This window comes from Myotis yumanensis, unplaced genomic scaffold (assembly GCF_028538775.1).
Source record: "Myotis yumanensis isolate MYYU_CA2020_CCGP unplaced genomic scaffold, mMyoYum1.0.hap1 SCAF_11, whole genome shotgun sequence".
In the NCBI taxonomy this organism is placed as follows: Eukaryota; Metazoa; Chordata; class Mammalia; order Chiroptera; family Vespertilionidae; genus Myotis; species Myotis yumanensis.
In genome coordinates, this window is record NW_027223762.1 from 53,368,153 (window position 1) to 53,391,935 (window position 23,783).

At 57.5% G+C, this 23,783-nt stretch overlaps 1 protein-coding gene across 1 annotated transcript in view; it reads left to right on the forward strand.

The window, feature by feature from the left end:
- Positions 1 to 382: 382 nt before the first annotated feature.
- Positions 383 to 23,783, forward strand: part of ATOH8 (atonal bHLH transcription factor 8) — a 33,375-nt gene continuing 9,974 nt past the window's right edge. The window contains exons 1-2 of the mRNA XM_070428501.1: positions 383 to 1,242; positions 9,863 to 10,054. Coding sequence (XP_070284602.1) covers positions 511 to 1,242; positions 9,863 to 10,054 — 924 coding nt within the window. The 5' untranslated portion in view covers positions 383 to 510. The remainder of the gene's footprint in view (positions 1,243 to 9,862; positions 10,055 to 23,783) is intronic.

Sequence of the window (23,783 nt, forward strand, 5' to 3'; positions counted from 1 at the left end):
CAGAGAGGACGCGGACAAAGGAGGCGGCCGGCAGCCCAGCTGTTTTGAAAAATGCTTCCTGTTTCTTTAAAGGCGCTCGCGGCTCGGGCGGCCGGGCTGGGAGGCGGTGGCGGCGGGAGCTGCCTGCTCTCCGGGCGGCGGCGCTGACTGATCTCGCGAACCGGGCTTCTGTGTAAACTGAGGCTAAACAAACACAGATGGGGCGCAGCGGGCGTGCTCCAGAAATGCTGGCACGGCGGCCGCGACTTCAGAGGACACTCTGAGCGCTCCGGGGACGGACTGCCCGGCAGCTTCGCGGAGCCGGCGGCGCAGCTGCCCCGCGCGCGGGGGAGAGAGGAGAGACGAGAGAGGGCGGGCGGGAGGGAGGGGGTGAGCGCAGGGGAGAGCGCGAGCCTCCGAGGCGCCGAGAGCGACGGCCACCGGGCAGAGCCGGGCGCCGCGTGCAGAGCGAGCGCGGCGGGCGCGCGTCCCGGGCAGCCCCACGCCTCCGCCTCGAGCGCTGCCCGCGCCATGAAGCACATCCCCGTTCTCGAGGACGGGCCGTGGAAGACCGTGTGCGTGAAGGAGCTGAACGGCCTCAAGAAGCTCAAGCGGAAAGGCAAGGAGCCGGCGCGGCGCGCGAATGGCTATAAAACTTTCCGACTGGACTTGGACGTGCCCGGGCTAGGCGCCGCGGCCACCAACGGGCTGCGGGACAGGACCCAGCGGCTGCAGCCGGTCCCGACCCCGGTGCCAGCCGCAGTGGCGCCGGCCGTCCCCTCAGGTGGAGGCCCGGACACTGCTGGGGAGCGCGGGGGCGCCCGGGCGCCAGAGGTCTTGGACGCGCGGAAACGCGGCTTCTCCCTGGGCGCTGTGGGTCCAGGACTCCCCACGCCGCCGCCGCCGCCGCCGCCGCCTCCAGCACCCCAGGGCCAGGTACCTGGGGGTCCGGAGGTCCAGCCTTTCCGGGAACCCGGCCTGCGTCCCCGCATCTTGCTGTGCGCACCGCCTGCCCGCCCAATGCCTTCCGCACCCCCTGCGCCCCCCACGCGCCCTGGGGAAAGTTCCTACTCGTCAATTTCACACGTAATTTACAATAACCATCCGGATTCCTCCGCGTCGCCTAGGAAACGGCCCGGCGAAGCCACGGCCGCCTCCTCGGAGATCAAAGCCCTGCAGCAGACCCGGAGGCTCCTGGCGAACGCCCGGGAGCGGACGCGGGTGCACACCATCAGCGCAGCCTTCGAGGCGCTGCGGAAGCAGGTACGGGCTCCCAGCCGCACATTCTCCCTGCGCCCGGGGAAGAGCGCCCGAGCGGGTGGGCGAGTGCCCGGGGGACTTGTGGAGGGTTAGGGGTGTTTGTGAGGGGCAAGTCGTCCCCGCCCGGTGGGCCCCAGGACCCAGACAGGTTTGAGTCCTCCTGGAGTAGTGACTTTTGCTACAGCCTTGGTACGTTTCTTAGTTTGCAAAGTGGGGGTGAAGGTCCCCCTGCGGCGTGCTCTGGTCGTCCGCGCCCCGCCCCGCTCCTCCCCTCCCCGCGGGGTGACCCTGCCTGCGCGTCAGACTTCAGCACTCGTAGTTAACTTTTATGACCGCGAGTATTTGTCTCCCGAGTTCCTTGGGAGCGGTGGGGAGTGGAAAGGGGGGATGTGGGAATGTGTCTCGGCCGGGGAAGGGGAGAAGACCGCTTCGGGCTTTTGAGATGGTCGGGGAAGATTGCCCGAGTGGGTGCGTGAGTGCCCGGGAGGCCCAGAACGCCGAGAAGGGAGGTCCTGGGGTTGCGGGAATAGCAGGGTCCCGCAGTCCCTCCTCAGCCCCCATCTCCCAGTAGGGCTGCCCCTGCACTCAGGTTGCTTTCGGGCTCAGCACCCCTTGCCCTCGTGTCCTGAATGTCGCCGGCTACAAGCCTGCTCCCTCTCCCCAGGGGCGGCCTCAAGAGCTGGCTGGTGAGAGCCTTCCCAGGGGATCCCCTCCACCGTTGCCCTCCATTCTCCGGTGAAGCAGGCAGTTCTGGGGTAGGACAGGGACTTCTCAGTTTGGGGCTGGTGGGGGTAGCTCTCACCCCACAGTGTCTTTTGCGGCGGATGGGTGGGGAAGGGCACTTTTACAATTCCACTTTAGACAAGATTACCCTCTGGTTCTAGGCTTCTCATCTTCTTAGAGAGAAGGGAGATCTAAGAAGAGGTGGTTAGGGCCCCCTGCTCCCACCTGCACAGGGAATGGAGAAGGGCAGGGGTGGGTGTTACTGGTTTGAGTAGTCAGGTTTTTTTTCTTGCTCAGCAGCCGACTTCCTGTGTGACTCCAGGGTAGTTACTCAACCTCTCTGGGCTTTCGCCAGCAACAAAACCGTTCGGAAAGCGTGATCTTCCTTTTGGATCACACTCTGCTCTTCCCTCTGTGGGTGGGGCGGGCAGTGGTGCCTGTGTCCATCCATGGGAAGGGAATTGAGCTGCTGGGGGGAAAGCCCCATGACTGTTCAGCCAAAGTGCCACCCACGGATTTGGGTTAAGATGTTTGTTTGCTCAGTGAATTGGGGTGGGGGTGGGGGGTCAAGTAGCTGACACAGACCAAGCTGAGCCACATGCCAGTTGGGACCCTGGGCAGTCGGCCCAGTGGAGCATTCAGTCCTGCCCTCAACCAGTAGCCTGCATCTGAATGCCTCAGGAGGGTGGCAGCCTATAGAGTCCTGCAACCCACCCCTCAGGACGGAAGGATGACAGGAGGCTGTCCACCTGCTCACCTTGCTTCCCAGACGGGGGAGGCCACATGCCCAAAGCAGCACAGCTGGTGGGTAGCAGGGCAGGGCTGGCACTTAGGTCCTTTGACTGCCAGTTCAGGGCCCTTTCTCTCCCTCTGGCCTCCTCTTTCAGTGCGAAGAAACTGTTTTAGAGGTGGCGGGACTGAGGTTCAGGGAGCTTATGCCAGGTGAGGGAAGCCTCGCAGGTTTTGCTCTGCACGCCTTCTTTGCATGCCATTCACTAGACTCCAGTGTGCTGGTGCTTCCTTGGCATGGTGCAGCCGCAGCCTGCATAGCTTGTACCACCGTCATTGCAGAGCCTGCCTCGAATCGGTGTCAGTGAGTCACTCCCGTGCCCAGGCTCTTGACAGCTCTGCTCCTCCGTCTGTGGAATGCCTGAGAGCTGTCCACCCTCAGCACCTGGAAGCCATCCTGTTTTGTCCACCAGGAAGGGAGCATGCGGGACTGGCTGCTTAGCCATAGCCGTGCAGGTGGGGGCCAGGCCCTCTGGTCCGAGGGGTGCGTGACAGCGAGGCCAAGATGGTGGGTGTGCGGGGCAGATGGTCAGGCCTCAGCACATGCCACCAGCCCAGCTGCACAGGGCCCTCCCTGCGCCTCATGTGAAGGCCATGTGTGCGCAGCTGGGCCTGGCCCATGTGCAGGGCTGCTTCAGGACCAGGTGGGAGGGGCTCGCAGGGGAAGCCTGGCCTTGCGGGGTGGGTGAGAGGAGGGGCGGAACCTTCTGGCTCACAGACTGTGCTTACCCTTGGGGCATCTGGCATGTGTGCAGATTGCCGGTGCCCCCTGGAAGCAGGAAGCCCTCAGTCTTGGCGAGGAATGGCAGGCGGAGGCCTGAGGCATCCGTGACGAGCCCTCAGGATTTGCTGAGGTGCCTTTTCATGAAGGAGGTGCCACATAGGTGGGGCCTGGGTCCCCTTCTCTGCTGCCCCTAGAGCAGGGGTGGGCAACCTTTTTGTGAGTGCGTGCCAAAACCAGCAAAATCTCTGACTCAAAATTCCTCTGCGTGCCAACCCTAATTTTTTGAGAACATGTTACGCCTACTTGATATCTCTTAAGGTGTACGTATGTGAAGAACCTTGAAGAAATAATAAAATTCATTCGAGCGACAAAAACACCGTATATGATGATGAAAAATACATTTATTTTTTAATGTATACGTGTACACTGGTAATCCGACAGAAAACTTTATGACTCCGTTTGATATTATCAGTGGGACTTTTGCTGCTGCATCACTGATGACAGAGATTTTACATCAGGTTTATATTTCGTGACCTTCAGAGATAGGCACGAGCTACTACTTTCATCTGTCAGGCTACTCCTATTACGAGACTTAACAAAATTCATCACTGAGGACAAAAATTCACAAGCGTATGTGGATGAAACTAAAACACTGGTCGGATCTAGGAAGGCAGGGAGAGTTAAGGCAGAGGCATAGAAATTGCTCTTCCCCTCTCTTGTCAATCCATGTCTATGGTCTTTAAGATAACTTGTTATGTAAAATTATTTATTTATCTAAGATGCACCTTCTGAATTTATGTGAAAAATAAAAAAGTCGATATTAAGAAAAAAATTGTAAATGGAAGATTATAAGAGAGGGTTTTGCGTGCCAGCAAAAGTTACTGGCGTGCCATGTTTGGCACACGTGCCAGGGGTTGCCCACCCCTGCCCTAGAGTCTCCCCGTGGATCCTCACCAAGGGGGCTCAGGGTGGCTCAGGATGGGCTGTGGGGATGGTGCCCTCAACCCTGCACCTCTCAGCGTCAGACCCCTCCAGCCATGTCCACAGTCAGCAGGGCGGCAGCTTCGGAGTCACTGCATTGGGCCTGTGGTTGGGCATTGTGGTGCTCCCTCCCCATGCTGCAGACGAGGACACTTACAGGGAGGTTAAGCAATGGCCGGGATTTGTACCTGGGCCTCTCTGGCCCTGGGACCATGACTTAATTACTAAGACTCAAATTCTCAGGGTCTAGCCTCGTTGCTGTGTAGAAAGCTGGGATTTTCAAGAACCCATTTCAATAGAACTTGACAGCGACCTAGCTCTGTATAGAGGGGCTTTGTCTCAGGAAGTCTGCACTCAACTGACACAGTAATTTCAAATGAAATCAGGTGCTAAGCTGTGCTCTGTGCGCGATGTTGGAGCTCTGTGGGGTCAGGAGTCTTGGTGGGCTTCCAGGAGGGCGTCTTGGGCTGGGGGAAGGGTGGGCGGGAGCTGACACAGAGGCCAGAGGGCTTACGGCCCCTCCTGACCTGGGTAGGTTCTTGGCTTGACTTCTCTGTGGCACCTTCCCGCCTTTGCCCACAGCGATTCCATCCGGAGGTCGCAGGTATTCTGTGCCCCTTTTATTGGTGAGGAAACGGAGGTCCCCTAAGGTTATGGACCTGCCGAGGTCACGTGGTTGGCCAGGGGTGGAGCCAGGGCCTCAGGCGCCCAGGCAGTGCCCTCTTCACTTTCTTCTGCTTCCTGGAGCCTGGAGAGGGTCCAGCTTGGGGTGGATGGGTGGAATGTTCTGAGGGCATAAGGGACCTCATGAAAACTCCCATGTTTGCTCCTCGGAAGCTGAAAAATCATTGTGGAGTGAGCACAAGGCAGTCCCTTCACTTTCCCGGAAGTTGGGCAGGCTTGGGAGTTGGAGCCAAGCGACCCTGCTGCCTCCTTTGTCCTGTGTCCTCTGGCCAGAATGGGCAGACCTCTGCACTGGAGCTCTCTGCAGGCGGTGGGGTAGCTGGGCTCTGGACTCACTGTGGATGCTCAAAGGCTGGGGTCCCAGGGGATCAGTCCAGAACTCTCCGCCTGCCCACCTCCCCACCTTATGCTGTAGACGCCCATCCAAATCTCCAAGCAAGTCCTTCTGGCCCATTGGAAAAAGCCCAGCTAAGGTGGGAGTTCAAAACCCAAAAAATCTCCCACCAGCTAAGAGTCCTCCACTGTCCAGTGCTCCTGTAAAGTAGAAGCGATGCTTTCTTTCTCTTGGGGCTGTTTTAAGATGAACGTAGGCCTTGTATTCAAGATCCTCAGCTCTCTGCCTGCCTTGGTAGAACACAATAAACAGCCAGGGGTGGCCTGGCCCGAGGGGGCATGGAGGGCAGGCAGAGGTTGCTAGCTCCACTCTACAGATGAGGAAACTGAGGCTCAGAAGTGAGAGGCACTTGCTCTGACTCACACTCCTGGGAAGTGCCCGGATTCAGATCAGCTCTTCCTCCCGACCTTGGCCTCCCAGAACTAGAACCTGCCATCGGATTCTCACTCTGCAGTCGCTGCCCGGGCTGGGGTGCTCCGAGCTGGGCTGTCAGGGTCCAGGTGATTCATCCTGCAGATCAGGCACCAGGAGGATCTGGAATTAGCCAGGGCAGCTGAGGGGCACCCCTTTCCCATGGGGCGGGGAGGGGGAGGCGGAGGAGGAGTGATGTGGCCAGAAGTTGCCTTTGGTGTCTCATATACGGCCACCTCTGGTGGTGGGAGCTGGGAGAGCCCAGTGGCCATGTGCCTTCCTTGGGCATCAGACAAGCGTGTGGTTCCAGCCAGGTCTTAGCCGTGTGACCTGGGGCCCAATATGTCACCTCTCTGCTTCCTTAAATGCAGATGGGATAATAATTGGGTTTGGGGTTTGTTTGTTTTTTTTGGGGGGTGGTGGCAGATTTATTTATTTTTAAAGTTTTTTTTTTGTTAATCCTCATCTGAGGATATTTTTCCATTGATTTTTAGAGAGAGTGGGGGGACACAGAGAGAGAGAGAGAAACATAGACATATTGATTGGTTGTCTCCTGCGTGTACGGGGGATGGAGCCTGCAACTGAGGTATGTGCCCTTGTCTGGAATCGCACCTGCAGCCCTTCAGTCCACGGGCCAGCGCTCTATCCACTGAGCCAGACCAGCTCGGGCTGGGAGGAAGGTTTTAAATGGGATAAAACTCCTTACCGATAGCTGCCTCCGTGCCAGCTATGCAACCAGAGCTCAGTAGGTAGTTTTCTCGTTGGACCTGGACTTTGACAGAAGCAGCAGGACAGAGTGGCAAATCCGAGACAAAACTGGCCCAGAACCTGGCCCCGGGGCCCCTAGGCCGGCCTTGACCTTATCTGCTGCTCTGTATTCCCGCAGTCACCCTGGATCCCGTGTGCAGGGCCCTCCTGGGATCCCTGCTCCCAACTGGCAGGGCAGCCAGCTGTTCAAGGGCCAAGGGCTCACCGAGCTGAATCACTCCCAGCATGGCCTCTGGTGGAAACGGCGCTAGGGCCTGTGTCACAGACCTGTCCGGGGCCGCCGGGGCGGGCACGCCCTCCCGGGGTGCCTGCCCTGTCTCAGGACTCTCAGGCACCTTTCTGTCCCACAGACCTGTTTATTTGTTCGAGTTGATAAAGCAGGATTCTCTGGCCTCTGGTTGGGAACAGGCAAAGTGCATTGTTCTGCCGGCTTTTCTTGGATGGGTTTGGAGCTGTGGCCAGGCTAGGAGTGGGAGGTAGGAAGGGGAAATGCATGGGAGTTGGCGCGCTCTCTGTCACCTCCCTGCCCCTCCCCGGGTTTCCTAGTCTGGTGAGGGGCGACTCCTTGGCTGCCGGAGCATTTTATTTTATTTTATCAAATATATTGTTGCCCTAACTGGTTTGGCTCAGTGGATAGAACGTCGGCCTTCGGACTGAAGGGTCCCAGGTTTGATTCTGGTCAAGGGCATGTACCTTGGTTGTGGGCACATCCCCAGTAGCGGGTGTGCAGGAGGCAGCTGATCCATGTTTCTCTCTCATCGATGTTTCTAACTCTCTATCCCTCTCCTTCCTCTCTGTAAAAAATCAATAAAATATATATTTAAAAAAATATATTGTTATTGATTTCAGAGAGGAAGGGAGAGGGAGAGAGAGATAGAAACATCAATGATGAGAGAGAATCATTGATTGGCTGCCTCCTGCACGCCCCCTACTGGGGATCGATCCCACAACCTGGGCATGTGCCCTTGATAAGATTCGAACCTGGGACCTTTCAGTCAGTCCGCAGGCTGATGCTCTATCCATTGAGCCAAACTGGCCAGGGCCTGCTGGAGCATTTTAAAAGGTGACAGCAAACCTTGCTTCCGGTGTGGGTGGGTCTCAGGACCCCCAGGGGGGAGGGGACAGCAGGTGCTGTGCCCTGGCTGCAGGTGTCCTGCCTCTCGCCTTCTCCGGAGCCTCTCTTTGGACACTGTGCTGTTTTGCTGAGTTGTATCACGCCTTCCGCTGGGCGGTGCAGATGCCGTCTCATTGACTCGCGACCACGCTGTGAGGTCAGTCCTGCCAGCAGTGTGACCAGGACGCCAAAGCTCAGAGAGATTGTGCTACTCGCCCAGGGCTTCAGAGCAAGGAAGGGCTAGAGCCAGGAGTTGAACCAGGTGACCAAAAGGTCTGTGTGCTTAAGCTCTAGGCCTAACTCCTCATCGTCAGCGTGAGGAAAGGTTTTGGAGTCCAGTTTTATACATTCTGGAGTCACCTGGTGAATGTGGAGGGAGCTCATTCATTTTCTCATTCAACAAACCCTTTCAGGTGCCTGTTACAGGCAGGACCTGCGCTGGGCTCTGTAGACAGGGGCTTCCCCCACCACTTACAGGGAGACTGATCATTAAATGAGGGGGAGTGAAGGACAGATGGGGTGCTATTAGAGCACTAGCAAGGGCAGGCGCACCCCCTCCTCCCCTTACCTTCAGCCTCATGGTTTGTGGGGAGGGGGTGGGGGGCAGTCAGAGAAAGCTCCTAAACAAAGTGAGGTTTAAAGTGAGATCAAAGTGGATGTTACATTGAGGGTCCCCCTCTGAGGTGCCCGTCTTGTTCATGCTTTATCCCCAGGGCCTAGAACAGGGTCTCTCACTTCAGCACTGCTGGCATTTGGGCTGGGTATTTCCTTGCTGTGGGGGCATCGTAGGATCCTGTGCATGGTAGGATGATTAGCTTCTACCCATGACAGGCCAGTAGCAACCCCCCATGGTCCCCAGTAGTGATAATCAAGAGTGTCTGCAGGCATTGCTCACTGTCCCTCAAGGGACACAGTTGTCCCCGGCAGAGAGCCACTGACCTAGAGCAGTAGCTGGCATGGGTGTCTATGCTCACTAAATACTTGTTGAATGCACGTGCCATGGGGGTCCCTGTCTGTGGGATGAGGGTATCGGGACCAGATACCAGGGGCAGATAGATCTGCTGCGGGTAGATCCTGGAGCCCAGAGAGGGGAGGAAACCCGGAGCCTTGGTGGCCGGGCGAGCACGCTGGGCCGTCCAGGTGAAGGATGCCTCCTGGCAGCGGTGGCTCTGATGATGCGCCCTGTCCGGCGACTCGTGGTGACCTTCCCACATTACAACACAGGCCTTGCTGCAGGCCTCATAGGTGTCTGCTCATGCAGCCCACACGCTGGTGACAGTGTCAAAGAGTTAGAGGCTCCATCTCTTCACCTGGTACACATCCCTGTGCCATTAGTGAGTGTCTAGTTGGTGGTGAGTCACTGACAAACGTGTCCAGTCTGGTTGGGGCCGTAAGTATTTATTATGCACGTGTTGTATGCCCAGCAGCATCTCAGGTTCAGAGGGCACAGAGAAAAGGAGAAAAGGAAAAGAAAGCCTACTATGTGTGTGCCCTCTCTTCTGAGCTCTGTCCGTTTCCTTCTCGTATGTTCCCAGAGTCCCGGACTCTCTTGTGAGGGTAGGAATCGCATTATTCATTGTCAGAACCTCAAGTGCTCAGCAAAACAAGCCTCGCTGAATGAATGAATGAATGAATGAATGAATGGAAGGAATATCAGAGCTAAGAAATGTCTGTTCTCTCGGAGAGATCCCTTAGGGAGGTTGGGACAGAGCTCTCTCATGGTGGGAACACACTGTGCTTCATTCAGACCGGCTCTCAGGCAGGAGCTGAGCCCCAGTGTCTTGTCCTACAAGACGGAAGTGTGTGCACTCCCCGAGTTTGTGAGTGGGTGAGCTTCGGTGTGTGTGCGGCTGCTTAGAACAGAGACTCCAACCTGGGTCGACGGCTTAGACAGGCCGCCCCCGCTGTCCAGCCATCCCTCTCGGGTGGTGCAGATGTGACTGAGCAGCCCCATGCCCGCCTGGCCGGGGTGCCCCTCGGGGTCGGGCTCTGCAGAGGCCCCGGCAGCTCCTCCTGACGCCTTCTCACCCACCAGGTGCCGTGTTACTCATACGGGCAGAAGCTATCCAAACTGGCCATCCTGAGGATCGCCTGCAACTATATCCTGTCCCTGGCCCGGCTGGCTGACCTCGACTACAGCGCCGACCGCAGCAACCTCAGCTTCTCCGAGTGTGTGCAGCGCTGCACCCGCACCCTGCAGGCTGAGGGACGTGCCAAGAAGCGCAAGGTACGTTCCACTGTGCGGGCAGCAGCCTCTGGGAGAGGCCAGGGGCCGGGGGACAGGAGCTTGGGGTCCCCACACTCACCCAGGAGTCCCAAGGGCCAGTGAGATCCACCTCTTGGAGCTTTGCTGGGGTTGCCCCAGCTTCAGAGCTCCTCACAGCCCTGGGATTAGCACGGGACCCTGCTCCTGGTAATGGGCTGCCGGGCACCTTAGGCAGCCACCCTGGGCCTCCGGGCCTGCGTCTGCTTATCACTGAAATGAGGACGATTTGTCTCTGATGCTCTTCTCAGCCTCTGTGCTCTGGTGCTGATTCCACAGGGGGGCCCTGATGGAAGTTGTATCAGGATGGGATCCCCTGAGCAGAGGAGAGCCTGGAGAACCCTTGGGCATGTTTTGGGAAACGGACTTGGCCTGTGGGTTATCTGAGGCTGTGCGTTAAGGTAGATGATATTCATTCATTCACTCACTCATTCATTCTGGAGGGATTTGCTGAGCCCCAGTCTGAGTAAGCTGGGCAGGACCATAAAGATGATAAAACATATGATCCCAGTCCCTATGCACCTCACAGGATGGTTAGACCCTCCAGCCAGTAGAGAAGGGCAGGGCAGTGTGGTGAGGGTGTCCCAGAGGCCTGTGCTAGGGGCTGTGGAAGGCCAGGCAGAGGAGGGACAGGTACCTCTCCTGCCCAAGGGAGTTTGAAAGGGCATCTTAGTGTAAGTGGTGTTCCCAGATGGCCTGTGTGTCCAGCATTTCCAGTTGGGGGCCAGGGCCAGGCAGTGCTAAGCAAGGTTTGTGGAAACCTTCCGGAACTCTGTCCCCACGAAGCTAGAGGGAGAGTCTATATCCGTGAGGAGGGTGGTTGGCTCCCCTGGGCCTTCAGACATGGGGCGGGTGGGAGCTGTAACTGGCGCCCTCCATGGTTCCTTCCTTCCTGGCCTGCCCTCCCCCTTCCCAGCAGGTCCTCCCTGGGGGTTCTCCAGGTTTCCCAGAGGGCCCTGGGCCCCATAGCTAGGGGCCCTCCATGGACTCTCCTGCCTACACGCGGAGAGTCACGGCATGTCCTCGCAGCCGGCCGTGCTGCTGTGATAATTGCACACTGCATTCCTGGGAGTGATTAACATGGACCAATTAGATGAAATCTTCATCGAGTGGGTGAGAGAGGAAGTGCCAGTGGCTGCTCACAGGGCGGTTTTCCACTGGAAAGTGACACGGGTAAATTAAGGGCGTGATTGATGGCTCCATGCACCGCCCTGTGACAAAGGAGGTTTGTAAACTGTCTGTGAACTTCCCCTGGCACTCGCCAGTCTGGAGGGCTGGATGGGCAAAGCGGGCAGGCATCCTTTCTCCATCTCTGCTCCTGTTCCCCACCCCCAGTGCCTCCCCTCACAGCCCCTCCCTTCCCTGTTCCTAGATTGGAGCAGTGTCCTGGGCTGGGGAGGAGGCCAACACTGGAAGGTGAGGAAAGAAGGGAGAGTGGGGTGAAGATGCCCCGGGGAGAAGAGCTTTTGGTTTCCCCTGAAATCACCTCAAATCCAAGCCACACTAAAGACCATCAGGTCCAACCTCCCCATTGTCCAGATTGGGAGACTGAGGTGGAAGATTGTGGGTAAGAGCATCCAACAGCTCTGACTTCAAAGTCCTGGCTTGCCACCTGCCAGCTGTGTCGTCTTAGACCCGTTTCTTCACCACTTTGAGCCCCAGTTTTCTTGTCACTAAACAGGGACAGTGATGATAAACGGTCAGTGATTTCTAAGGTCCTTTTCAGTCTGACTCTCCAAGAGGAGGTCGTGCCTCACCTCTGAAGGGCACTGAGCAGCTTGCATTCTGCATCCCCCTCCCACCAGGCAGGCTGTCCTGGGGCTGCCTGGGCAGGCACCTCTGCCAAGAGGACTTAGATCAGCGGTTCTCAACCTGTGGGTCGCGACCCCTTTGGCGGTCGAACGACCCTTTCACAGGGGTCGCCTAAGACCATCCTGCATGTCAGATATTTACATTACGATTCATAACAGTAGCATCATTATAGTTATGAAGTAGCAACGAAAATAATTTTATGATTGGGTCACAACATGAGGAACTGTATTTAAAGGGCCAGAAGGTTGAGAACCACTGACTTAGATGGAAGGACAGGACAGGGTCCCAGAGATGTGGGACCTCCTAGGGCTTCTCAGGCCCAGCATTCTGTCCCAGCAGGTGGGGGGCTCACAGGACTACCCCACTCCTGCTGCTGTGCCTTCCTGCCTCTCCGTTGCCATGCAGGTGTGTGAGTTCCAAGGTGTCCTCAGGGCGGTCTCAGTGACCTGCCAGTGGACCTGAGTGGCTGGAGTAGGCCTCTGTTTTGTTAACCAGACCAAGGGGTATGGTGTCTCTAGAGATTCACTCACTCATTCATTCATTCATTCAATGTTTATTGAGCACCTACAACAAGTTGCACACTGGGGAATTCTATGCTGAGCACATGGGCACTGTGACGGGCAGAGCGGGCTTTACCCTCCAAAGTCCCTATAGACAGAGGGTATGGATTTGGGGCTTAGATCAAGCCCCAATTACCTGCTCGCCTGCAGCCACTGAGGGTTTGGACATGGGAAGGAGCCTGGCTTACATCCCCATGAGGGAGATAGAAAGCAAAGATAGGAAGAAACTGGAAGACGTGTCAGTGTAAGTGACGGGCTCACACGAAGTCCTGGATAAATGGCAGCTGGATGGTGATGGTCACTGATGCGGTTGGTGGAGACTTGAGGACGCTCCCTCACAGCTAACGTGCCCCGAGAGGCTGGGCGGTCCTTTCCAGGCGGCCTCTGGGAGAGGTGGCGCTCAGGTCCTCTGCGGTCCCTTGCAGTTCTGACCGTTGCCGTCCCTCCAGTCCTGTGTTAAGAATGGGATTTACAGTGAACCCGGCTCGCCCCCAAGGCCCAGGTGCATCCTTTTACCTTTCCTACGGGGTGGGGGACCGCGTCCCTTGGCCGGTGAGTCTTTCATCTTTGGCCCTCGAAGGATGTGCTTTTGGGGGTTCAGAGCCCGGTTGGGAAGCCCCAGTAGTGCAGAGGCCCATGTCAGAGGCTGCCCAGTAGAGAGACAGGCGGGAGGAGTTGAAGGGCCCTGGAGAGCTCAGTTCTGACTGCGACTGCAGCCAGAGATAATGCACTTTAAGCACCTGGCTCTGGGCCATGTTTCTGCAGCTCCTGTTTTTAAAGCAGCAACTCCTGGAAGCTGAGGAGGAGGAGAAGCAGCAGGAGGAGGAGGAAGAGGGGGAAGAGGAGGAGGAGTAAGAGGAGGAGGAGGGGGGGAAGAGGAGGAAGAGTATCAGGGGGAGGAGGAAAAAGGAGGAGAAGAAAGAAGAGAAGGAGGAGGAAGAGGAGGAAGACTAGCAGGGGGAGGAGGAAAAAGGAGGAGGAGAAGAAAGAAGAGAAGGAGGAGGAGGAGGAGGAAGAGTAGGAGGGGGAGGGGAGAGGTGGTGAGGGGAAGGAGGAGGAGGAGACAGAGATGAGGAGGGGTCCTGGCCTGTGTGACTAAGTTGGCGGGAGCATTCTCCCATGCACCTGACGGTGGCGGGTTCCATTCCTGGTCAGAGCACATGCCCAGGTTTTGGGTTTGATCCCGGGTCCAGGAGCCTGGGGGAGGCAACCTATTGATGCTTCTTTCTCACATTGATGTTTCTCTTTCTCTGCCTCCCTCAACCTCTCCCAACAATCCAGGGCACCCCCTTCCAGTGATGTTAAGCCACTGAGTATTAACAACAACAATGACAGCTACTAGCACGGATGGCATAGTTTAGGCCAGTAAGTTCCTGCACTCAAGGTGCTCTCAGGCCCAGGGTTGGAGATGGGGAGAGAGAAGAGGAATCCCGGTGCCTTGAATGAAGGGCTTGGGCAGAGGCCTGGACAGTGATGAGGGTCCCCGGGCCATGTGACTGTAGCCGGCACGGTCGGGAAGGCGGGCTCTGCGGGGCCTGAGGGTGCCCCTTACGCTGTGGGCGACCCGGAGCCAGAGGAGGCCCGATGCCAGGCAGCTCCCGCCGCCCCTTCCTCTTCCTGCCGGCCTCTGGGCGGGGGAGGCCTTTCGTGCTGGTGGCAAGTCTGAGAGTGGCCTGGCTCCTCTTGGGAAGGATGTCTCAGGTGCCGACGTCTGTAGCTTCAGGCCTGGGAACTGGCTGAGGTGGCAGGTTGGAGTGGGGCTGGGTGTCCGAGGGATCCGAGTGTTCCGAAGGGCTGCTTACTGTCTGGGTGGCTGAGCCCAGGGCTCCAGAGGGCCGTTCCCGAGCCCCTGAGTGTGCGAGCGGGGTCTCCAGAGCACCCACCCCCTCTGTGTGCAGGGCCTCTTGTGCCCCCAGAGCGCCCCCTGTCCTGGCTCCGTCCCCACCTCCGTGTACATGGTCACCCTCACCAGGGCCTCCTCTGTCAGGTGAGTTGTTGCTGGAAGTGATTTCTAAGGCCCTTTCCAGGTAGACTTCTGAGCTGAGGTCTTCCCAGCCCCTTTTGCTGTCTCCATGACGAAATGTGTTACTCACTTGCCCCTCTGCCCGTCACAGGCATTGCACACGGATAGCAGAGTCCCTCGCAGAGACTGTGGGGACCCCAGTGCCACGCGCCCCGGAACACTGAGCACACCCGATGCTCTCAGAGCCTGGGTTCCGTGCCAGGCGTGGTGCTTCCTGCTTCCGACACTCACCTCACTGACCCCTCCTGCCAGCCCTGCAGCCTAGGTGCTGGCGTGCCCACCGCACAGAGAATGAAGGCCAGGCGCCGGCCCAGGAGCTGGCCCAGGGTCACCCAGCCAGTGAGAGAGGTGTGTCCGGGCTCTCGCCGCTTCCTGGCCTGCCCCCCCCCCCCCCCCCCGCGCCGCCCCCCAATGGAAGTGCGCTGGGTGAGAGGAGGTTGTGTTTCCCAGTCCGCCGGCCAAGTTATTGAGTTAAATACCATTTGCTTTCAAAGCCCACAGAGTCCATCGATGCTGGGAAAAAGGGGGGTGGGTGGGAAATCACCATCAAATTTCCTTCTTGTCATAAAAATGGATGCAGTTTATTTTTTCTGGCATTCCAATTACATAGACGTTTGTCACCAGCTGTTTGTTCTGACACGGAGTGTTCTCTCAGCTGCTGTTTCTCCTCTCAGTTTGACACGGTTAGCCCACAAGTCTGGCAGGGACTGGCTGGAGGGATCACTGCTGGGGAGCCTCCCAGGTGAGCTCAGAGCCGCTTCCCGCTGCCCTCAGATGTCCCCTGGGTGGCCCCGAGGTGGGGGTGGAGGCTGGGGGCGCTGCTGTCCTCTCCCCTTTCACGTTGTGTTCACCCCCCTCCTCTCTCCTTTTCCAAATCGCTCCCCTCCTGACAGGGACTCACAGATCCCACTCTTCTCCCCAACATGCTGTGTATGAATGAAAACTTGGGGTCTCGGGTATCTATAATAATAAAAGAGTAATATGCTAATTAGACTGAACGTCCTTCCAGACATCCTTCCGGACAACCTTCCGGACGAAGCTGGGGCTGCAAGGGCTGAGGCGGCCGCCATGGCAGGTGGGGACGGAGGCAGAGGCAGCCGGGGGCCAAGCCCCTTGCACAAATTTCGTGCATCGGGCCTCTAGTAGTGACTAAGAATTAACCATCAGGGGACATGGGAGGCCCCCTTTAAGGCTCTAACTGATCAGCCTTTGGAATGCAGACTCATCAGAGAGCCACTCATCTTAGAGCCAGGGCGCCCCTCTGGAAACCCCTGCAGAGGCTCCTGCCCCCCCTCCTGGAACCTGGAGGAAGATGTCTGTGTAGATGGAGGTCAGGTCGAGAGAACACTGCAGTTCTTTTCAGTTCCCTGTGGTGCTGCCATTTAACGTTAAGGCACACAACAGGGAGGCCCTTGCTAAGACCATGAAGTAGGTGAAGTGTAGGGTTTTGGGGCTGGAGACCTGCATTTGAGTCCTGATCTTGGCCCTTCCTGGCTGTGTGTCCTTGGGCATGTTACCTAACCTCTCTGATCCCCATTCTCTCACCCCTAGAGTGAGAGCCTACGTACTTTCTATGCCGCCTTGCTGGAGGGATTAAACAAGATCCCTCCCTTATGAGAAAGGGCTGGCATTTTCTGTGAGTGCCAGAAAGGAAATCCCATGAATTTACAGCTACAAGATAACTTTATGTGGAACCCCAGGGAGGACCATCTCAAAAAAGGGCAGTCCCCAGGGCTGGGTGAATGACTGACCAGCCGAAATGCAGGTGAGGGCAAACAGCTCTGAGTGGGGGTTCTTTGCTCCTTAGCACTTTAGGCTAAACTCCTGTTCCTGCACCTTGAAGGGGGGCAAGCGTGCAGCCAAACCAGAAATCCCTTGGCTTCTGAAGTTCATGGCCTCACAGCAAAAGAACATGCATGGCGTTGGTTTCACACAGAAATAATGCTAATAAACAGATTACCACCACCAATCACACTGACTGTGGTAAGGACCCACGGTGCCAGGCACCTCGCATACATTCTCTCTACCCCATAGCGCAGGGGGGAAACTGAGGCCGGGAGAAAGGCTCTTGCCCAAGGCCGTGTGGCTAGAAGTGCTGGAGCTGTTACACGTCTGTCTCTTGGTTCCAAAGCCCGAGCTCTTCAACCCCGGAGGCCTGTCCGGCCCTGAAGCTGACACACAGCCCCGCAGGGTGGCCTGCGCCCAGGCGGCGCCCAGCAGAGGCCGGTGCGGGGCCTTGCCAGAGCAGCAGCCTTATGTAAGCAGCCCGGCTGCAGCACGTGGAGGCTTCATTGAGCTGCGGGGCGCCGACAGCCCACTGGCGGTGGCGCTGGGGGTGGTATGGGGTGGGGTGGGCTCGGGGGTGTCCCTGGCCCTGCGCTGTGCCGCTAGCGAGGCCTGACACCGGGTTAAGCCGCCTGGCGGCCCGGGGCTGCAGCTGGGAGCGCGCCTGGTTCCCATTCGGGCGCTGTGGTTTTGATTAGCTGTTCTGCGAGGCGGGCCTGGTGGTGAGTCCATGGGAGCTCCGCTGGAACAGAGGGTCCCCCCGCCCGCCGCCGCGGCGGCCCCCCCTCCTGGCAGCCCCAGACTCCAGATGTTCCGAGCTCTCGCTGGGAAGGCCTGCTGGCGCCACGGAGGGCAGAGGGCAGGGAAAGCACGCGAGCTGGAAGCCCAAGCACTCAGTCACCGCAGGCCTTGGCAGCCCGCCCAGCCCTCTGCTGGCACATTCCCCAGCTCTCCCCTGGCCATCTGTTCCCAAAACACCCTTTCAGAGCCTCATCATCACTCAGGATACAACCGCGCGAGCAGCTGGTTGGGAGGCAGCGGGGGAACCGTGCAAAAGGTCCTTTGTGAGAGAGGAAACTCGCTTATGAATAACAGGGCTGGACGCCGTAAAAGTTGGCGGCTGCAACTCTTGTTTCTCAGGCGCCGCTGTTTTCTCTGGACTTTTTATCTCTGGTTTTTATTTTGTTCCCCCGTGTTTTCTTTTAATGTTGTTTCTTCCTCTTCTCGCACCACTGTGACTTTCCCTCTCCCCCCAGGTGCCCGAAGGCCACCTAATTAGTTACCCTGGGTGCTGCTGAACTTTTTTTTTTTCCTTCTCAAAGCTGTTAAAATCGGGGATGGTTGGAAGTGAACTTTTTTTTTTTTATAAAACCTCGGCTTGAGGGGACAGGAGAGAAAGAGGTGCCTGGGAGGACACAGCGCGGGCAGGGCTCAGGCCATCAACGTGTTCAGCAGGAAGTGAGCACGGCCCCACACTGAACACACAGATGTGAACAGCGTCCGTGTGGAGGGGGGGTGGGGGCAGAGACAGCAGGGAGACCCCCATCAGCTCATCAGAGAGAACACGGGGTGCGTTGGGAGAACAGGGGTATTAATACGCACCCCGGGTCCTGGGTCGCCCAGCTGAGTGCAGAATGAGATGGGACCTTTTTAAAGAACTGGCTGCCACCACCGCCAAACCTTCTGGGAGATGTTTGCCTGGGATCTGGGCACCTCCTGGGAGCGGTCACCGGTGGCCTGTTGGGGGCCCATGGGGTGCTGCGGCCGCGCTGGCAGCTGGGAGGCCGGCAGTGGGGAGGGAAGGAGAGGCCAAGGCCTGGCCGCCTTCCTCGCCCCCTGGGTCCTGTAGGAGGAGCTGAGCGTCAGGCCTGGCTGCCAGGTGGAGGTGAGGGGCACCTCCCAGGTGTCAGATGGAGGTGATGTGATGGGGTGGCGGGGGGTCGGGGGGGGCACACGTCAGGGCCAGGGGACTGGAGGTTTCCCCTTTACTTTCTCGAGTCCCTGTTTCCCTTTCACACTGCCTGCCTCCCCTCTACCCCCACGGTTGCATCAGACCCAGAAGCTCCGGCAGCCCCCCACCCCGGCAGTGGAAAAAGCCTGTCATCCATGCTGCCGTGGGTGGCCAGGTTTTCACAAGCAAAACTTCTGGGCTTTGCAGGGTATTTGTGCATTTCATTCATCTACACTTTACTCAGGCCCCGGACTTCATTCTTCTTGCAATCCTCTCTGCTCTCCTCCGGTGTCAGTTGGAGAGATGGCAGCTCCAGCAGCACCAAATATTTATGTTTATCGCAGTTTCAGGGCCATTAATCTGAAGGGCTCAGCGCAGGACGATGAGAGCCCCGCACCCCTCCTCCCGCCGCCGCCCACTGTGGCCGCGCTGGGCAGGTGTCCCGGTCTGGACTCTGAAGCGAGCCTCAGCTGCGTGACTGGGGGGCCTTGCTCCTGGGTGTTGTCTGGGAGGTGCCCACCCAGCCTCCCAGATCGCTAGGGGGATCCATGGCACAAAAGAATGTGAAATTGTTTTGTGAACTCCACCCTCCCTCCCGTGTCTCCTGCCTGCGAAGTTGTTCTTCGTGGGCCCACGGTGAGGAAGGCCTGGGGAAGAGGAGGGGCCGCCGGCCCAGGCCCCTGGCGCGGATGTGGCGTTGACCCCGTGACCAGAAATTGCTTCTAGATCAGTGGTTCCCAACATGGGGCACATGCCCCCCAGGGGGGCAATTTGATTTTTAAGGGGAGGGGGCTATTCGAGGATGAGTTGTTATTTTTGGCATTTCTTATGGTTCTAGGGGTCTCATATACAGTATATAAATATATATTGTGATATACTAGTATTTATGCATTTCAGTTCTCTATTATATGTTTTGAAACTTTATTTGCTATTTTTCATATCACTTCATATTATTATTATTTTTAGCAATTTCTTAGTGATTTCTTCCTCAGTACTTCCACTGTCCTTTTGTTCTTTTATTTTTCTCTTTCATGGATGCCATGTTCTTTGGAAGCTTGTTTAGACCATGTTAATGGCCTTTTAGGCTTCCTCCACATGAATAGGAGTTCACTTTTTGAATAATAACAATTATATGGTTATATGTCATGATGGAGGGGGGAAATACCGGGATTTTAGAGATGCTTGGGTGGGGCGTGGCCAAAGAAAGGTTGGGAACCACTGTTCAAGAGGAAAGTGGGGGAGGCAGAAAGACGGGGTGATTGGGCCTGCCCTGCCCGTTGCCTGGCCTTAGCCGCTGGGCCCAGCACAGTGGGAGGCGTGGGACAGGGCCACCAGCAGGTGCTGGCTCCCGCCTGTCCTGGAGCAGGTTGACCCCTTCTTTCTACCTGCCCCGGGGAACCAGAAAGCTGGTTCTAGGGGAAGTAAAAGTCCTTGCCTTCCTTGAGCTCCTGGTACAAATATTTTAGAAAACAAAGTTGGACCCATTCCCCCCATTAAGGCCCTCCATCCTTTGCCCAGAATTCGCAACCACCTGGGGCCTGGCTCAGTGCCCAGTGCTCCTCTGCCCAGTCTGTCCCCACCTGAGCCCCTCCCAGCAGCTCTGCTGAGACCCAGGTCTCACCACCTTACTTGCCTGCTCAGGACCCTCAGGGGCTCCTCACAGGCCAAGGGTGGGGGCCGGACTTCCTCATAGGACACCTGACCCTCCTCCTCAAGTGACCTGGCTCCAGCCGGTCATTCCCTGTGTCCCAATTTACACCCCAGCCGCACGGAACTCCTCGCGCAAAGGGGCTATTTATGACCTCTGTGCTCATGCCATCCCTGCCGCCTGGCATGCCCTTCTCCCCTGTCTGGCTGCCTCCTGCTCATTCTGGAAGGCTCGGCTCCTGGAAGCCCTCTCTGACCCCTACCGCAGCCTTCTCGCAGGGCCCCATGGCACGGCCACCTCACTGCACTTCCCACAGGGGTGTGTCCGGTCTAATTCAGGAGAGCATCATATGACCCACTATGAAGTCATGACAGAAAATGTCCTATTATGAGACACTCTATTCTGCGATACATTAGAGTTCACTTTCTGTCATTACGTTAGATTATATTTGTAGGTGACCTGTTACATGATAGGTGATGGGATAGAACCAATACACTGCGTTTGTTACACAGTGTTACTTGGGGCTTGTCACACAGTAGGGCCCCCAAATAACCACACACTGTTCCATCAACTAAAATCCACACTGTGGAGGCTGACCGTGCTGTGCTGACGGCAAAGACTCTAAGGAAGGACGAGCCAGGGGCTTCTGGACAGAGCCAGAGAAGGGCCAGGGCTCGCCCAGACCTCTGTTGGGGAAGCTGGTGCCTTCCCCCTGGAGTCAGTGAGGAAAGCTTTGCATTTATCACAGGAAACCCTCCAGCAGCAGCTTACACTCCCGGGGCCCCTGTTTCTCACTGCTCGGAAGGCTGAAGGCAGGAGCTGCTTCCTGGGCCCAGGCTCTGGGTCCTCACCTCATGGCCGCACAGTGGCTGCCAGAGCACCGCACACGTCACCCTCCCACAGCCCCCAAAGGCAGGGCGCGGCCTCACACAGAGAACGTGTCTCCTCACCAGTTCAGCGAGTCCTGCCCGGACATCCCCTACCTCCCGTGAAGTCGGGGGCTCCTCCTGAAACAGAAAGACATGCAGGACTCTCGGCTGGGAAGGGGCAGGGTGAACAGTCAGGTGGCTCATCCCTGGGGGGCTGACCCTCACCCAGCCGTGGGCAAACTACGGCCCGCGGGCCGGATCCGGCCCGTTTGAAATGAATAAAACTAAAAAAAAAAAAAGACCGTACCCTTTGATGTAATGATGTTTACTTTGAATTTATATTAGTTCACACAAACACTCCATCCATGCTTTTGTTCCAGCCCTCCGGTCCAGTTTAAGAACCCATTGTGGCCCTCGAGTCAAAAAGTTTGCTCACCCCTGCCCTCACCTGTGACAAGTGGTTTCCTCCCCAGTGGGGCTAACCAGTGTCATCACCTTTATCACACGGCAGAGCCCACTCCTGCGAGCTTGCCCACCCTCACGGCAGCCCTGCCAAGCGAGTGCCAGTGGAGAGCCCGACAGCCTGGTGCCTGTGCACAGCACTTCACAGTGTGCAGAGCCCGTTCCTGCCTGTTCTTCCCTCGACTCCGGTGGCAGCCTCCTCGGGGCCACAACACTGACCCTGGGGCCAGATGAGCAGGCTGGGACCCAGATCACCCAGGTCGCACAGCTGGCAGGCTGGATGGGGCCAGGCAGGCTCACCTGGCCCCACAAAGGAAGTGCTCCTGAATCCAGACCCTCACTGTCCTCCGCTCCCAACAGGGGAAGGTGTGAGCGGCAGGGGAAGGTGTGAGCAGCAGAGGAAGGTGTGAGCAACAGGGAAAGGTGTGAGCGGCAGGGGAAGGTGTGAGCAGCAGAGGAAGGTGTGAGCAACAGGGGAAAGTGTGAGCGGCAGGGGGTGTCTGGCAGTACAGGGCCTGGAGCTGGGACACCGGAGTCTGCATCCCAGCCCAGCCACTCGAGAGCCTTGTAACCTCAGGCACGTGCCTGCTGCAAGCTCCACTCTGTTCATAAAACACGGGAAAAGGTGTCCGCGGGTGAGCAGGGCCCCAGGAAACAGGCCAGGCAAGGGCTTGTCAGCTAGGAGCACAGCACCGGCCGAGGGCTTCCTGGAAGACATGGCTGTTCCGTCAGGAAGGTGGGCAGAGGGACCCCAAATGTCTCTTCCCCACCCAGAGACTTGGAGAGTGATTACCAGACTGGTTGCAGACCGAGGGCTTGATTCCTTTGCCAGGCAGAGGACACTGGGTCTGCCCCTCTGCCGTTGGCCGAGAGAGAGAGAGAGAGAGAGAGAGAGAGAAAGAGGCGTGTACACACCTGCACAGGTGTGCTGGCGCGTCTATAGGCACCATCTGTCAGGAGCAGATGGAGGGCCTCCCCGTCAGTGGGCTGAGTTCCCATCCAGGCGGGAAGGGGGTGCACACTGGGTGATGGCTGAAGGTCTCCGAGGGGTTCAGAACGTGTCCCTCTCCCCTGGGGGTCAGGAGCACTTAGAGATGGCCCGTGGGGGCCGCCTGTGAGCCCACCCAGAAGGAGAACAGCTACACAGCGCTGCTGAGCGTCACCCACCCCCTCCATGACCGTGATATGCTGCTGCCACCCCCCCCCCCCCCCAACCACACACACAGGTCGAGGGTGGGCAGCCTGCAGGGCTGTATTTGCAAACCCATCCCCTCTACACATCCTCCTCACTGCCCACCCACGCCACCTGTTCAGTCTCTTTAGTTACACGCGCAGAGGAAAATGGAGAAAGCAGGAAGGCCCCGCACATTTACTTAAGAATAAGTAGTTTTGAGTATTTGCTACGTGCCAGGCAGCGTTCTGGGTGCTGGGTCCCTCGGAGAACCAAACAAAGGCCCCGCCCTTGGGAACACAACAGGAAGTGCGAGGCCAGGCACGGACGCGCACAGGAGAGGAGAGCCGGTGGGTCGGGACCTACTGCTTGCAGTCTGTGCTCACAAGCTTGACTCCCTGGCGTCTCGAATCAGAGCAGCTGAACAGAAACGGCCTATTGGCGGGGGAGGCCAGCTCCTGGAGCAGGTGCAGTGACAGCACCCAGAATCGCAGCCAGGGGCCTGGTCGTCTGGGAAGCAGCCGCAAAGCACACGGAGCAACGCCAGAGGCTGGGAAGAGCCAAGAGACCTGGGGCCATTGAGCGTCGGGGCGAAGGGCCCCACACGTGTCAGGGGCCTGGAGAGCCTTCTGTAGACGGACGCTTCTGGGCTTGACCTTGAGTTGTCAAGAGGAAGCTCAAGTCCACGCAGTAAGGTCTGGCTGAGAGTGCGGGGAAGTGCATCCGTTGTTGGGAAGGGACCTGCCCACGCTGTTTGGCACGGAAAGCGAGAGGCTTCCTTTCCGTAGGGAAATGTGCTCCTCCTGGGACGTCGGCGTGGGGAGGGCAGGGCTCCTTGTGGTTTGCTCGCCGCAGGATCCCCAGTGCTTTGAATGGAGCCTGGCTTGGTCTAAACACTCGGAATATTTTTGCCAATTGCACGGAATAATGGAAGCTCAAGGAAATAATGTGTCCCAGTCGTCCTCCGCAATAGCTAATGGGCAACTCCTCTGTGCCCTGCACTGAGTGGGGCCTTGGCACTCTGAAGCGGGGACACCGTGCCTGCCTTGAGGAGCACGTGTAAACGCAGACGCACACACGTGTGTGTGCTCTGGCATGTGGCTGCCTAATGCTGAATGCTGGGCTTTGTAGCCACTGTGTTCTTTAATCTTGCTTACTATCTCATGCAGTAGATTATTATTATTACCACTTTATAGATAAAGAAACTGAGGCACAGAGAGGTTAAGCAACTTGCTCAAAGTCACACAGCTGGTAGAATGGGGAAGTCAGGATTCAAACAGGCTGCTTGATGCCATAGCTGCTCCATGTAACCACGGTGCTGAGCTGCGTATGCTCACACCTGTGGGCGTGGAGAGTGTGTGTGTGTGTGTGTGTGTATGCATGAGTGTGGGTGAAAGAACTGTTTCTCTTTC